The sequence below is a fragment of the Cupressus sempervirens genome, chromosome 5 (genome assembly GCF_028749045.1).
Source record: "Cupressus sempervirens isolate cs-2001-9-10 chromosome 5, ASM2874904v1, whole genome shotgun sequence".
In the NCBI taxonomy this organism is placed as follows: domain Eukaryota; kingdom Viridiplantae; phylum Streptophyta; class Pinopsida; order Cupressales; family Cupressaceae; genus Cupressus; species Cupressus sempervirens.
In genome coordinates, this window is record NC_143122.1 from 761,129,397 (window position 1) to 761,147,065 (window position 17,669).

Consider the following 17,669-nt stretch of genomic DNA (forward strand, 5'->3'; position numbering starts at 1 on the left):
GGGAACATTGTCTCCAAATGAGGGAAAATTGTCCCAGCGAGAGGATACATTGTCCTATCAGGAGGGAACATTGTCCTGACAGGAAGGAAAATTGTCCAAACAGGAGGAAATGTTGTCTCATCAAGAGGGAAAACTATCCTGTCAAGAGGGGAACCTATCTTGGCTGTAATTCCCCGATTTATCAAGTCTCTAAAGTGTGGGTTTGTCATCTCATTATCACGACCCTCGTGAGCTAATGTTTGGTTTTGGGGGTCATTGTCATGAGATTGCTATTTTTAGACTTACTATTTTTTGTGAGTCACTATTGGTCAGTTGCTATTTTTGGATTGAGTAGTCTAGGTAGGATGATCCTCTGATTCTGGATATTTGATCTCTTTGGGATTCTTTATTGATGTCTTTTATCGATGAGCTTGTTGGCTTAATAATGATTAAATTCACATTTAATAAGCATAATATTTTATATTATAAAGTGTTATAACTTTATATTATAAAGTTGCCTTTTAAGCGGAAGGTGTGAGAGTGAAGATGGATGGCTCGATTTGTGTTATAAATACAGTTTTTTGTTGAGGAGAGATCATCTTGAATTATATATCTTTCATGATTATGGCTGAGGGTTTCTAGAGAATTCTGAGAATTTTGAAGTTTGGTGTCTGCAAATTATGCTGAGGTATATAATTTGCAATTCTCTCCTACTGTAAATGTTGTGATTAAGGAGATAGGATCATTGTTTCTAGCACTCGTAATTGGTGAAGGGTTCTATTATATTATTCGCAAATTCTGGGAATTATCTAAAGGGTGCGATTTCTGCAATAAATGGAGAGTTCCTGGTAATCCACATGGGAGCCTGAGGAAGTTTTTGGTGTGGAAGAAGCAAGGTGATTCAACTCCCAACATATATGATTGCAAATTGAGGGGCTCCTGGCATATTTCTTTGACCCATGGCTACACTATCAGCCCTGTGATTAACATTTCTGGGCCTGCATTTCATTATCAAAGGCCTGTGTTTTCAGCATTTCATTGTCTAGAAAGGGCCGCAACCAATTTGGAGGTTGGCATTGGCAAATAGAAGGGCCTACAATTTTATTTGGTGTTGAATTTTCATTCCCAGACTAGGGAGAATTATGATCAGCTTGGACGTCACTTGGTTATGCTCTGCAATTAGGTTCTAATCTAAGTTTTGTAAATTTTCCTTTCATGCTAATTTAGCAAATTGATTTTATTTGGAACTGGAAATCCATTGTGTGAGCCTTATTTATTTTTAGTTATTTATATGCAATTCTATTATATCAAAAAAAATACATATATACCAAAACTACAAAAAAATCCAAAAAATACCAAAATACAAAAAAATTAGTTTGTTCTACAGCATTTCAATTAGAAGCTAGCTCAGGTCATTACATTGGCAGGAGGGAAAACCCAGGCAGGAAGGAAAACTATCCCAGTAGGAGGGAACATTTTCCCAATAGGAGGGAACAATATCCTGGTAGGACCAATACTCAAGGAATAATCTCTTCAGGAGGGAACACTGTCCTGGCAGGAGAGAACCAAGGGTAGAGGATGGCCATGGACAAGAAAAAACTTCCTAGATTCATAGGATAAGGATCAGAGGATCCAGTATGACATTGTAAAACGTGCATAACCATATGGCAGGTGAATGGAGAGAATGATGTAGATGAATGGTTATAGGCATTTCCTGCCACCCTAAGCGGCAGCACCATTGACTAGTACACAGATCTAGGGGTCGAGAAGAAAGCAACACGAAAGGATCCTCGTACAGCCTAAGGAAGAATTCAGACACTAACGTGATGATGATGAGATAGTAAAAGAAATGTACAATACAAGGCAAGGAAAAATGAATCCATAAGAGCATATAGTAGGAGGATGAAGGAATTGATCAAGATTGGTTAAAGAAAAGATAGTTTATTGAAGGGTTAACCCCATTCCTACGAAGAAAAACCAAAATAGTACCAACATAATCATTTGTGGATGCCTGCACTCAACCGATAGATATAAAAAGTGAAAACAAAACCTCTAGAGCAAGGAGGCATGGAAGAGGAAGCGAAAGTTCAGAAGAAAGTCGAGACGAGTCTAAAACTACCCAAGCATTGAGAAAAGACATGATGAGGAGGATGAAAGAAATGGCAGGGAGCAAGGAGGAGAAAAGAGAAGGAAAAAACTTATGGTGCATAGACTATGAAAAGGAAGGGCACCCAAAAGACACATGCCACAAGAAGGCATTATGCACATATGTTAGTTATTGGGGCATTCGATTAAAGGTCATCCATATAATTTGAAGGCACAAAACACTTAGGTATATTTTACACAAGGGGAACAATGCAAACTACCTTCTAGTCCATGAAATATAAACATGGAAGCATTGCCTGAGGGTACTAGAATAGCAGGTGAGAAGCAATTACAACAATAATAACAACATGCCCAACACACCTAGGAGCCGAATTCAATACGACTCGAGGGGACGCTCCATGATACAATATAGAAGATGTAATGAATGTAATGTATTGCTCAGGACTGCCAGAATGGAGGAATGCTTTGTAAATGGTGTGGACTGGGTAATCGTGAGGATGCCAACTTTCCTACACAAAAAGGGGTGAACATGCTCAAGATTGCAAAACCAGGGCGGGAAGTACTAACCATCACAAGAATGCAAGCCAGGAAACTCATATATCCTAATGCAAGCACGAAGAAAGAGAGATTTGAAGAAGCTAGGAGGGATATCCAAGATACAATGGCAAAGGAAGTAAAAGTAAGTACCTGTAAACTTCCATCCACTAGGTCTAAACCAGAACCTAACATCATTCAACAAATACTAGAAGCCACCATTTCAGTGAAGATTGTCGATCTATTGGAAACATTACCTTAGTTGCGGGTGGCAATAACACAAGGAGGAAGCACCAAGGATGAACATCCCAAGGAAGTTGGAAAGGAGGAAGCAAAAGTAGGAAAGGATGCAAACACTTTACTCACCATAGGGATGGGGAGGACACCTACTGTGGTAGAAATGGAGATGATGGGGTGCAAGTTGACAAATGCTATCGTGGACGGAGAATTGGGTGTTAGTGTCCTCCCTGAGAAAACTTGGAAGGCTCTAAGGAAACCAACCCTTTGGCCACCCACATTTCAGCCGATGGGAGCAGATCAACATGGGATCAAGCCTATAGGGATGCTAATAGGACAAAAAGTAGTGATAGGCACACAGCAGTTCTTCCTATATTTTGTGGTGATTACCATGGAAAAGAAGGGATATGATGCATTATTAGGGAGAGGGTGATTAGTCACAGCAAAGGCAAATCATAAGTGGAAGAAAAATACCATTTCCATAGAAGTAAACGGTCGAAAGAACACAGTTGACTTCAAAAGCTAGTCAGTAAGTCAGGAACTTGCATCTGATTTGAAGGCGAAGGGTGAAGATGGCAAAGGAGTTGAGCCAAATGAATACAACATATTATACTTGGAAAATTGCTTAGAAGATGAAACAAGTTCTCTTAATGGCATGTTCCACTAGCAAATGGGGGATTACAAAGCATTTCAACCAGAATGCAACATGTTGCAAATCCAGGAGAGAGAATCTCAAAAAGGAGACTTAGGATGCCATAAGGAGCACAAGGATAGCCAAAGTTGAAACAAACGGAGCCATAAAATTATCAAATAATCTCTTCAAAGATGCAATGGAGTCAAAACTCAAAGGTTATAGGGAAAGAAATCAAGATGTTTAAACTATAGTTGAACCCAAAGATCAAGGAGTAGAAGGAAAAAGACAAAAAGAGAGACGGACCATAGCCTGCATGTACCAAACCACCAAGGAAGACAGGTCCGTATGAAGGAGTTTGTCGTATGAAGGCACAAGGACTAAACCGTACGATATACAAAGGCCAAGAGGAAGACAAAAACTGCACAACGTATAGCTTCAATAGGATTTTCATATGCACAATATCTATATACGAAGGAAGGACAAAGTTTGCAATACGCAAGAGGATAATTTTTGTACCACATAAACTAGGGAAAATCCATACGCAGAAGGACAAAGGGAAAGTTCGTACGAATCCAGTCTGTACAAAGAATCCATGACAAAACCAATCTGTATGGTCAGGGGGTCCATACAAAGACACATCAACCAAGTCCATACAACAGGAAGAAAACGATGTCAAGGTGGGAATAAGGATGTCGTATGTTGTACAGACTATGCAAACATGCAAGTGGGTCATACAAGTTGGCACCAAGACCTTACGACCAGGCCATACAAAGGAAGAAGACTGCACATGGAGGGGGCATTCCATATGTCGTATAGACACCAAAAGGCAGAAGCAACAGGTTGTATGCTTGGGAACCAAGCGGAACTAACGAGTGCATATGTCTGCAAACATCAAGCCAGAATGGCCACCTGGAAGCCTAACCTTTCAGGTTATTGTGTTTAAGTCATCTACAAGACAATTTTTTCCTTTTTTTTTTTTTTTGGGGGGGGGGGGGGGGGGGGGGATAATGTAAGGCATAATAAAGCAATAATATGATAAAGATAGTTTTGGGTTTAGGTAGTTCAGTAGTGAAGGGATGTGTCGCTTGGTCTCCCTAACCAACTGACCTCTATTTAAGAACATTGGAACATGAATGATGTACTTATTGTTTTTGTTAATCAATAAAAGAATACTAGTATCCCTCACCAATATTGGTATGCTTATCATTGGTAGTAAATATTTATGTTGATATTGGTAAAGTTGAATTCATGCTTCAATTTTCTATCTGGTAACCATTCTACAACATTGTAAAGCCAAATCTTTATAAGTGCAAGAGTTGATATCCATTGAATGAATAACTTAGATCCCTTTGTGATAACTAGCATATCACATCATAAAACTGAGTGAAGTATCACAATTAAGAAGGAACCTTGAAGTCATTCATGATCTTACTTTGCAAGCTTGGCATGTGAGATGACCTTATATCAAGAGAGGATTGAGTGTTTGGTTGGTGTTTCTATTTGAAACATTAAGTATTTGATTATGCATGTTGTAGTGGAACAAAACTCACATCATCAACACCCATAGCTAGACAGTTATGAAGATCAATATTGAATCCTGTAGACAATAACAGAAACATTGTAAGTCAGGAGACAAAAAGAGATTCAATAAAATTGTATAAAGTTGCTGCCTAAGGGCAATCATCAATCAAGTGCTAAGCATCAATCTTCACATCATTTGTCAATTGCTCCTCTTGAATTGGTAATATTAATTATTGAGTATAAAGTTAAATTTCAGTCAAACCTATTGTGCCGCCAGCTGAGCCCTGTATGAACACCAATGGACTTGCAACAAATAATCCCAAAAATATTTTATTTGTATGCAATTAGCTATTGCCATTATAACTTTCTCTATCCTATCAGACCAGCTTCTTTAGCACTTAGCAAGATAATCTGGATAACTACTATCATCAACCTTATCAAAAGTAGACACATTTGTAAACCTACCAATGGAAGATGAACTTCTACGCACCAAAAAATCACCATAACTATTGGTATTGACAGTTTAACAGATTAGCCCCTTACTGGAACCAGTAAAGAGCTTTTACAATGATGTACTTGAAGCCAGCTCTCCATACTCTAATTATAGAAAACTATGATATTCCAATTCCTTACTACATCAGTTCAACATAACCACGATAAAACCATGCCAAAGAAAAGTTTAACTCAGCCCTGACCTACATTTATGGTGAACCTTATAAAAGAATGTGTATTCGTTTCCATATAGAGGACAGAAAGGCAAATGCAAACATTCCACAAGGTAAAGAACTTTCCATAGTTAAAAATAGATTGTGTTTTCCTCAAGTCAATCCAGAAAGAAACAAAGGAACTTAATATTAATATATTATTGATAACCTAAAACTGGTAATTAATACCTTTGATAGGCTTCCTCTATCCAGGAGATCTTCAAAAGAAAGTTCCCTCCACATGTTAAGGGTATCTGCATCTGTTTTGGAATATTTTTCACCATCTTTAAAAGTGAAACACAAGATGCCAGAAAAGAGCCCTAGAACATTGTCATAGGAAAGTTTCTCTGGAGAATCATCGATACTTGATTCGGCAGACTTATTACTGAAATGAGATGCCCTTATTGCATGGTGAAACCTCTGAGGTGGGGAAGTTACAATAGATAAAATGTCTATTCTGTGCTGTGATAAAGGGATGCACACAGATCCAAAAGGATCAGATTGCATAGATCTTGATTTGGATGTATTTTGAACTTCTTCATGTGCAATTTTAGCAAAAAACTCCTCAACTTTTGAATCATCAACACAAGTCAAACCTTTCAAATGTGTCCTTCTAGTTGTTTTCTCTTCATTATCTGTAGAACATTGTTTTTGAAGAAGTTTATGGTAGTCGCAAAGATGGCAAAGATATGTTAATATAATTACTGGACCATCAAATAATCCAGGCACCTTCACATCAAACTCTACAATGCACTGCGAATCAGGTTCTAAACCAAATCCATTATTGATTGTACTGGAATAAGTTATGGCTTTTGTATTTTCCTTACCAGTACTTTGAAGCTCCAACACAAATATCCAATGTGGTGACAAGGTATGCACGGTGCAATTGTCAAGAGTCACACTCAGGCTAACAAGACTGCTATTATTCATCTGAAGCAAATTTTCCACACAATTTGTTTCTGAACCATCATAGTAGTCATCAAAAGCTAGAGTCTTTGATGATGCAAGCATTCCAGAATGGGGAGTAACCTTGATACTACACTTCGGTGAGTGTGACGTACTTCTAACATATTTCGTGTTAGCCAGCTTTGGATTTAAGAGCCTATCTCTACTTGGATCAGTTAATATTGAAAAAGCAACTTTCAAAGAAATTGCCAATTCACTAATGGCATGATTCAAGAAATGGTTGAACTGATGAATGTGATCAGCTGCTCTTGATATGTCATCAAGGATGCTCATCAAACCCTGCAAAGTTATGGAAACAAACTTCAATCTTGGATTGCAAAGAGCAAGAGTTTAAAGAATGACTTTCAATGGAAGTGCTCTGTTTTACCTTCACACTTGCATCCATGTCTGATTCCCATGTTCTCCAGCTCCTTTTAGGCATTGCTCCAGCATAATATCCCTCGGGAATCTGTACAGCATTAGATATTTCTACCCCTAGAATACGGCCTCGAGCAGTCAAAATAACCATAGGTCTACCACCCATATTAGATTCCAAAATGTCCTTTCCCGCTACACCAATAATAGCATCTGCAACTGGCAGTTTCTTGGTGGATAGTTTCTCTCTCAGACTGCACCTTGCCCTTTCTGAATTACCACTTTTACTTTGTGATCCAATCTGATTTATCCTATGCTTATCATCTTTGTTTTGCAGATTGTTTGTAACCATACCATACAACTTCTGGGTATCTCTATCCTCAAACAATGTTGAGATAAAACCTTCAGATCTAGCACAGTAGCATAGATGCTTTGAACCTAACATACAAACAGATGTAACCGGTGCTTGGACCTGCCAGTCACAAATTTCAAAACTGTTTCTATCCAGCTCAATCTCAAAAGATCTTTTGTCAGCACAAATGCTTGAAATAATACACGATGTACTGTCCACTATATTTCTGCAAGATACTGCCACAATGCGACCATATTGGCCGACTACTAAAAGAGTATCTCTGACTTCCAAAAGCTGTAGATCTTTCACTTGTTCAGAATTTCTGCTCACAATTGCTTCAGAATTAGTTGCTGCATTTCCTGAAGATATGGCAAGCAATGCCAAAATAGGTTGCCGAAGATTGCACAACACTCTTGAAGAAGGAACATCAATGTCTTGGAAGAACAGTGGAGTCATATATACACACCCATCAGTATCACCTGAGTTGGTATTAAAAAGCAGAAGATTGAGTGCTCAGATTTCATCTCCAATATTCTCTGTAACAAGATGACTAGAAAATCCAGCAAATATGAAGAGCATTTCACAATGGTACAACAAAAAAAGAGCAAGAAGACAAATGGATAATGAAATGATTAGTATTTTAGGATTCTCGCCTTTGTTCCAACTTTCTTTTGAATACAGAACGTATACAATTGAATATTTTAAAAGAAAATTGATAAATCACTTTAGAACCTATGATAAACCTGTGTGAGTATACAACAAAATAATTCTCCTACAGTATAAGACTCAAAATAAAGACTTGAATGATCACACCATAACGAGTGTAATTTGAAAAGTGAAGCCAGAATGTGTAGTGTACTTCCAACAGCGCAAAGATGAAATACTGTCCAGTTCCATGGATACAATTTACATTACTTGCACTTTTGCTCCCTTGGCACAAACAGATCCTTGTTACATAAAATCACCATTCAAATCATTAGTTCTATCATAGATGTACTACTGGTAGACTACTCTTCGAGTTGCGAAAATTGGCCAAGTTTTTTGGCCTGGCGAGTTTTTATGACTTTTATTGGTGCCAAAAACTTGTCGAGGTTTTCATAAAAACTCGTCGAGTACTTGCTGAATTTTTGCAAAAACATCCCAAATTAATTTCATTTCTCATTTATTCGCTTGTAGTTTGGTAAAGGGAAAAATAGTCCTGCAAACTGATTTCAATTGATTTGAAGTGGATTTAAGGCAGATTTGAAGCAGAGTTTTTGAAGAGGATGACATCAATGATTTGTAAAGGCAGGCTTTGTAGAAGGGGAGTTGATTTGGTTTCACACTAGATGATATCGAGTTGCATGATTAGTCATTGCTAGTGCCAGGAGAAGCTAGAGGCAGAAATACGTCCAGGATGGAGCACAAGTCATAGATTGAGTCAGACATACCAAGCAAAGAGGCACAGTCACGCCCAGTGCAGACTTCTAGTACTAGACCCTCTTGTTCTACCTCTCCCTTAGTTTTTACTATAGCTGAGAAGAGAAAGATGTAATTAAAATGTTTTACATAAATTATTTACTATTTAGCTTCCAGCCATCAACATTCCTTGCAAGAATGTGATTTTGTACCCACTTTGTGTTTAAATATATCTAGACTAAGCTTGTTTCTTTTGTGTTCTCATTTACTGACTCATTAGATGAATCTTCTCATTGAATTTTGCTTTAAAAAAGCATGTCTAATTAAATTTAAGCAATTTTTCAAGTTCTTGAGTTTTTGCCAAAAACTGGCTTAGTTTTCCCCAAATTTATTTATTCAGCCTTGGCGAGTTTTCCAACTATGAGTTCTATATACAGCTGCAAGTGGGAAAGTATTTAAATTAAAAAAATTAATGTGATGGGTTTCCTTCCATAGAAATCAAAAACTCAACAATTAAATAAAAGAATATTGAGAAAAACTATTAGCAGTTGTTTAAATTGGATATCCATATCTATCAATATGCAATGCATAGATCCTGCATTTATATCTTTGATGAAAAACAGGAACGTGGCATAAAAGGTTTCATAGTTTGATATATTTTGGAATGCTCACAAATTGATTGAAAGTTTGAAGAGCCAGATGATCGCTGAGTAATGTACATATTCTAGTGCGTTTTGGAAAACATGCCCAAACTCCAGGTCAGTGAACAAAAAAAAATTCTAGTTTTCTTTGCATGCAGCAACACATTGAACATACTGTTGACTTGGAAAATTGAGGATTGCAGTCATGTCCATGACTTGGAAAACCAGGGATACTATCTAAATGGTATTCGAAAAAAAAGTGTAGGCAGGATGTAAGACCTTAAAGTTTTTTCACCAGCCACCTCAATTTTTTTATTGCAGACATCACAGATTTTCCACAAATCAAATATGAGAATTTGTTGATGCTTTTCATTGTGACAAGCGCTTAGAACTCACAAGAGAGTCCTTGTTAGTATTTATCACTCAAACACAGGTGTATGTTATGCCCTGCATACCCATCCGTACATTTTGCCTGGCAAAATGTTGGGTCCCCTTTCTTTTTGCTTCTCTTATCCCCATGGGAGTTGGTTTCCTATGTTTTATTTCTGTCTGGGGCCTGGGATCCCAGAGGTTCTTGTCCACTGCTAAGTCAAAACTGGACTCTAGACGTTTGGCATCTCCCTCCATCCTTGGGCATGATGGATGCCAGAACTCTAGAGCTTGGCATTCGCTGTTTCACATACAAGTATTGTAATGTGTCCCCGCATTTAATGCACTTTTGATGCAATGCTATACAAGTCTTTTACCAGCTCATTTTTACATTTACCCTAAGAGTTGTTTATTGTCTCTGCAAGCACTAAATGCTAACTGTGAAGTCTGAGTTTTTGAGCTTAAGTGCAATTATAAGTATTCATGGTTGCAGGTTTCATTGTGAGCATGGTTGCAGAGACATTGTGGGTAGAAGACCATCCTATTCAAGCGAATTTCTACATAGATTCTCCACTCTTTCGTCGCTGGTGTTTTTGTTTCTTTCTAGTTTTTGTATAGTTTGTTTGTTTGTTTATTTTTAATGTTTATTTTGTGTGTCTCTCCATTTTAGCATTTTTCTATTGGTCTTAGGTTCATTCTCACAGTTCAGAGTTTTTATGTGAGTTAGACTTGTCCTAGTCTAGTTGTAGGTATAAATGGAAGTTATGTGGATTTCCATTGCCTGAAATTTAATTCGAGGGCTAGGTTCTGATGGAGCCTAAAATTTGTGTCTCCATTTGAGAAACAATGTTGGAGATTTTTGCCATTGGTATGTTTGCAAGATTAAAAGTACAACTGGAAAAGCAATCTTGAGTAAATATATGAAAACCTTGTGGACAAATTTATAAAGAGATTTTAATCATTGTTGTAACATGGTTGATGTTATGGTGATGGCTGATTATATAAGCAGACTTATAGTACAAGAGGATTCAATTAGAACCATGCAAGCAACTACAGAAGGGTGATATATGGAATTTTATTGATAACTATTTCATTAATATATATATGCCAGATTCATGAAGGATTTCTAATTCTGAACAGTTGTATATCCTGAACATCTACAGTCATGTTATACTTTCTAATGCTTTATCTCCTTCATTTTTGTTGTTTGTCAATGCAAAGGCTTGCAGAGGAAATGATTCCGCCAAAGCATGGATGTCCCTTTGTGTCTGACCTCATATTTGTAAAAACAAACATGCAACAATAATTGGATATCCCAGTAAAATGAACATCTGAGGTGCTCTGACTTACTAATTTTTTGCAGAGAAGTCTCCAGCCATGATCGTTTGATAAATGAGGGATTAAGAAAAACAACAAATTGAAATGCAAACCAGTCACGGGTTTTCAAGGCTTAAGTTGTTTCCATGCACGATGAGGATGTATGAGTCTTAGAACACGATCAGTTTAATAAATATCTCATCACAAATAAAATTCAGATATCAAATGAATTTTGGCAACATCATTCAGCGATCAATGATCAAAGCAAAACTATAAAGGGATTCTAATCAACCACCTATTAAAATCTTATTTGATAATTAGCATCTATTATTTATTTAATTTGTTATAGGAACGTACACAAGCGACAAAATGGTGAATCAGGCACTCAAACGTTAAAGTTCCCATCGTATATTATGGATATTATCAAGGATGCGATCATGGATTCCAAGCATATATATGTTCCCTTGAATGAAAAGTCGCTTACATAAACTCAAACCGCTATTTAGAAGATGGTTGTTCAAGCAACGCATGATATGAAGAGTTTGCGGAAATCCAAAAGTTGGGAGAGTATTCATATATTGTGCGAACGAAGTCCTCTATAAACCAAAAACATTTCTATCCTCATATGCGCTCTAAGTCTTTCATGTCATGGAAGATTTTAATGTATAAATAAATCACATAGTTATCGAATGAAAGAGATTAACTGCATACGATATGTTATTGGTGCTCTATTTCCAGATGTCGTGAGGAGTTGATGTAATTCGTTGGGAGTTTATGTAGTGGTAACTACCGTGTATCACAGTTTGGAGAAGCATGTCTATGTGTTAGCCCATAGGCAAAGGAGTAGAGCAATGAAATTAATCCGTACACGCATGGATCCTGAACTCGATAAATATGGAGTGACTTTGAAGACCAATCACTGGCTTAAGATATTGGATATCTACTGGTGTTGTTTTGTATACAAAATGAAGGAAGTCGGGCATTGAGATAAATCAAACACATGAAATTCATAATCTCATGTTGTGGGCCGCTGACTTAGTTTATTCATAAATTGATATCTAAATGATGCATTGTTTTCCTTTCAGGTCTGCAGGATGTACACGGGAGGATGAAGACTTTCACTAGAAGGCTTGATACCTATCACAAATGCATCAGATATATGTGAGGTCAATGTGTGCGATGGATCTTACAGATGTTGTCATATGCGATTGAATGTTCATTCACGGGAAAGGTTTACGAGGCATCACCATAATATGTTCTACCCAGAAAAAATGGATTCAACGTTAGTATGAGAATCGGGAGTCAGTAGTAACAATTTGATGGTTACGGAGAAACGCAGAATAATTATGTGATTACATTTTTCATTATATATAATAAAACTAGCTTACGGGATAAGTATATGTTTCATTGTCTTTCATGAAGAGACATACTGTTTGGGAAGACAGTTGAAGTGTTGAATGGGTGTGTCTATTCACCCATGCACCTCTTCATTATTTCTAAATATGAGATGAAAATAGAAACGAAGGGACAATTTTAGATGCTCTTTAAAAAAAATCTTGCACATTGAATTTGATATACGCTTCTTGTGATATGCTATTTTCTTATTGGAAAATATTGAATGATTGAACCAAGCTGGTGGATGTTGGAATACTGGGCAAAATCTTACTATTGTTTGGAATTTAATTGCAATTAATAAAGCATGATTATTGAGTGTCTTCGTTGTAATCTATTGCAGACATAATCAATAAGGAATTTTATTTCATTTACTTGCAAGGTTTTAGCAGTTCGATATTATATAATTCTGTCCTTTATGATCATTTTCTATTTCCTGTTTAATTATTTAACACTGGATAAGTGGATTGAATCATCTACAGCTTTTCAAACTTGATAATCACAAATATCGTGAAATATTGAATTGTCTTCGTATTTGTGTCTATTTTGTCTCTATGTGAGTTAAAAACAATGTAGACTAGCTTGAAAATGCGTAAATGTAGTTGATTTATCGCATCTTGGTGATTGAATTATTTATATTTTTATATATTAATTTACATAAGATTGTACATTGGAATTTATGATATTGACTCTATCACCCCTTTCAAATTTTGGCACTGGTCATTAAATTGCTTATAATTCCTAATTCATATACTAGCAACCATTCTGTATCTTTCTATTGAAAGTTGATGTATTCATTAGATTTAAAATCAATCATTTTTTTTCTTTTCAAGCACTCTTATAGTTATGTTAACTTTAACTTACCAGCTGAAAGTAATCATATTTCGAAGTCATCATTCAAATTATACTTATTGTTAAGTAACAAGAATCTTTTCTGGAAGTGTAATTGTAATTGATATGTTCCAAATGCAGATTTGGATCTCATATAAATAGAGAGGAGACATGTCTCATGAAGAGACATGTATCTAAAATTTAATCATCATTTAATTAATATATTTAATAATAATAATTTGTATAATATGTATATATATGTATGTATGTATGTATGTATGTATAACGTATATATGTATTATATAATATATATATACAGAGAGAGTATGATATATAATAATTATATATAATATTATTTCATGAATATGTATATATAGAAAATGATGATTTATCAATAACAATAATGTATATCAAATCAATCCAACTGAAGCTACAACTTTAACACTCCCTCTTAGCTAGGGAGGATTTGTAAAACACATTATGTTCTCAAGTATATGAAGGGATATCATCTCAGTATGATATTCAATTCACTATAAGGCTAAATTTTTGAACACTCCCTCTTTAGCAAAAGAGAATTGAAGCAAATATAATACAAGATTTGAACACCACTTTAAGTGTGGTTTATGACAGATTTAAGTTATGGTGTCCGGCAAGATCCAGCTTGAAGAACCATAACAATTGATTTTCATGGTGTCTGGCAAAATCCGGCCCGAAGAACCACGAGAAATTGGTTATCAAGGTGTCCAGCAAAATCCATCCCGAAGAATCACGGTAACACTTGCTCCAACACATTTTGGTGTTAGAAGATAGATCAACTATTGATAAAGTCGTCACCTTACAATAGTGACCTCACACATATGAAAGATTGTCACCTTTCATAACACAATTGCAAATTTTTTATCTTTCTGTGACAACTTAATGAAGTATGTTATGATACATTCGTTATCATGACTTTCAACACTCTGGGACAACTTAATGAAGTTTGTCATGATAACAGGTCTACCATTTATAAGATTGTCATCTTACAATGATTACCTTTTGTTTATATGTGTCAATCAAAGATTGTCACCTTCATTATGTAACATCCAGTTTTCCAAGGTCTAAATTAACAAATACCATACTCAAAAAAATACGGTTACTACTTCATTTCAAAGGAAGACAATTATATCATTTCATGTTCATGTGAATAAGATTTACCGTTAAAATCAGTTAGACAAAATTTCTTAACTTAAAAACTTGAAGTACCATCAAATGAAATTATTACAGAAATTGAAAACTACATACCTCAGAAAACTGAGATTGAAATCAACTAGGGATACTTCTACAACCACCCAAGTTAGTCCACAAATACCTCTATAACAATACCACAAAACGACTTCTATCCAATATTGTTAAACCAAAATCAAATGATGATTATCATTGAATACCATTATATAAGATTACGGCATCACTTACCACTATATCAGTTAGGGCATTGTTTACCTTTGGTTTATTTAGGGCTTCTGATACTGCTATCTCACTTAGGGCTTCCACTACCACAGATTCAACTAGGGCTTCCAATACCACGGATTTAATTAGGGCTTCTGATACCACTGATTCAAATAGGACTTCCAATACCTCAGATTCAATTAGGGCTTCCGATACCACTGATTCTAATAGGGCTTCCAATAACACGGATTCAATTAGGGCTTCCGATACCACAGTATCATTTAGGGTTCCAACCATCTCTCAATCAATTAGGGCTTCAGATTCCTTTCCCTCTGATTACTTAACTGTGACAGTATCTCAAGATTAGAAATATGCTTATATTCAATATTCATATAAATGAAAAGCAATCCATGATTCTATTTCTTATATCTAGGTGTAAAATAACAGTACCAATGAAAATAACTCAATTTAATCTTACTTCCTCATAAATAAAAGTGATATTACCTATTTAACAATTGAATGTATAGCTTATCTCTGTCTGACGCTCGTTTGACACCTTGGGAAGCGGTGAAACATTGTCAAGGGCTTAACCACCCAACCTCGGACCAAATCTTATCTCCTCACGATCTCTAACGTGAAAGGCCCATGCTACTTGGATTAGACAGGGGTCATCTTGCCATCTATTGGGCTTCCTAGTAATTAACTCACCATACAACTTGGCAATAGGAGATCACATTAACAGGAATATGCATGAGCTATTAGTAAATTCATATTAAAAATGATAAATGTGGTTATGTCATATCTACTACTGATTCATGTTATTGATGATTCCTTTCTCTCACCTCATCACCCATCTTTTTGGCTACACAGCCAGGTGAGTCCCAGGTATTTGGAATTCTCAAAGCGGGCAGCTTTGTCAATTATTCAAGAAGATTACATACATCCAGTATTATACACTTTGAGATTACATAATTATGTTCTTTAAAGATTTCAAAATTGAATGTTTAATTTAACTTAATCATAATTGATTTCTCTTCTGCATTCTTGTAGATTAACTCCACCTTCTCACCATTCAGGCCATCAAGCCAGTGAATTCCTCGGTGTTAATATAATTCTAGATTATTTGGGGAAGCATGTTGATTTAATAAATCAATCAAGCTTTAAACAACTGTCATTTGAATTTATAAATGATGTATTCTCAAGGTTACTCGAATATGCACTTCAGAAAACCAACAACTAGTATTATATATTAATCACAAACTACTATGCCTAGCCGGCTATGGAGGAATACTAAATCAGAAAAGAAAAGAGATGGAAAATGTTTAATTTATTCTCTGACCTATCTTTACGTAGCGTGTTTTTATCCACTGCTTTTGCTTTACACCTCTTCACTTTTAATGGCATTTCGTCAGTGCATTCCTTGGTGTGGAATATATATATTTACCAGACAAAGATGATTGTATCAAAATCTTATCAAAGCTATTATTCAAGGTTCTATGGCATATTTCATGGTTGATACTTTAAACTAAAACAAAGATTATTAATGAGATGCTGGACAAAATAGTTGAACCAAAATATTCGATTTTCAGACTAAAAGGAAATAGATGGCTTCACAACATTTTCTTATTTGGAATAATTATAAACTATTTCAAGTTCAGTCAAATTCCAATGGATAGTCCAAGCTCACAGTCGGCTCAGTAATATGATGGAGAACATGCATATATCCTTGCCTTGGCTACAGACTCAGCGATTCTTAAACATGAATAACATTTCGACATACTAGATTACGGTACAGACTCAGTGATAAAATACAAGAACAAAACAACATATGCCTTACATGACTCCTGCTTACTTTGATGCTGGTATTTGTCTTTCTCTTTGTTCTGCGACCAGCGGCAAGGTTGAGATGGTATAATTTATGACGGGTTGTGTGCAGAGAAGGTTTCGAATACCAGACCTTGTATTACTGAGAGCTACTGATAACAAGTATTGACACGGAGGAAGAATAAAAGAATGGTTTGATCTCGAGTATGTGACTCAATTAAAATGGAAGGCTTGACTATACAGCTTCCTACGGTTACAAGAACCCATTCAAATTTCACCCAAATCAATCTCCATGCCAAGTGTTGTCAAAAGAATAGAGTTGGAAAGTTATAATTCAAGAATTATAATAATTGAAATGTTATTATAATTTGAACGTTATTAAAATCTGTAATAACCCTCCTCAAATCTGCTCTCAAAAATGCTGATGAAAGCTCAAGGAATTTTGTCAAACACTTTGCATACAAGGGGTCATATGACTGATATAACTTTTCAGATTGCTGCAATAACTCTTGTTTCGGTTTGCATCAAAGAGAGTGCTTACAAAAGACTCCAGATTGTCTAAACAATGACCTAACATGAATGTGCAACTAATTTTGGCAATATTCAATACAAATATGTGACTTAAACTACTTACAATATGCAGCTACAACAACTAGTGATTATGACAAATACTTTGGATGCAACCTAAGATGGCATTAATGCACTTACAACCAAGTGGCATTAATATAAACACTTAGTATGCAAAATTATGACATTGTTTATGCCAAAAAGAGAACTTACAGCCAATTGACATTTTGTCAAACAATTGGCATGCAAACTAATAAGTTGATCATCAAACTCTAGGTTTGCAATATAGATGGTCTAAAAATTACAATGCTCTTTCAATTGCAAAATCCTAGCCTTCCTTTGATACCAATAATGCCAAATGGCAAACAAAGACAAGTACAATATGAAAATAGTGAAGTCCTGAAGCTATATTTTGTACTCAGCTGAAAACCTACATTTCTCAGAAAATATGCCAAATGAGAAGTGAAGAACCTGATTGTAGATGGCTGTAATAATTTTTTACAATGCTGCCCCTT

The 17,669-nt window shown here is 35.8% G+C and overlaps 1 protein-coding gene across 8 annotated transcripts in view; it reads right to left on the reverse strand.

Moving 5' to 3' along the window:
* LOC149558135 (uncharacterized) overlaps window positions 1-17,669 on the reverse strand; it is a 216,360-nt gene that overhangs the window by 54,978 nt on the left and 143,713 nt on the right. For all 8 annotated transcript variants that reach the window (XR_016364985.1, XR_016364984.1, XR_016364986.1 and 5 more), the window contains exons 5-6: window positions 7,049-7,866; window positions 5,905-6,960 (exon numbers count right to left, since the gene is read on the reverse strand). Coding sequence is in view for 5 of the 8 variants with exons in the window: in XM_089832513.1 (XP_089688639.1) it covers window positions 5,905-6,960; window positions 7,049-7,866 (1,874 nt within the window). In the remaining 3 variants the exon portion in view is untranslated. The remainder of the gene's footprint in view (window positions 1-5,904; window positions 6,961-7,048; window positions 7,867-17,669) is intronic.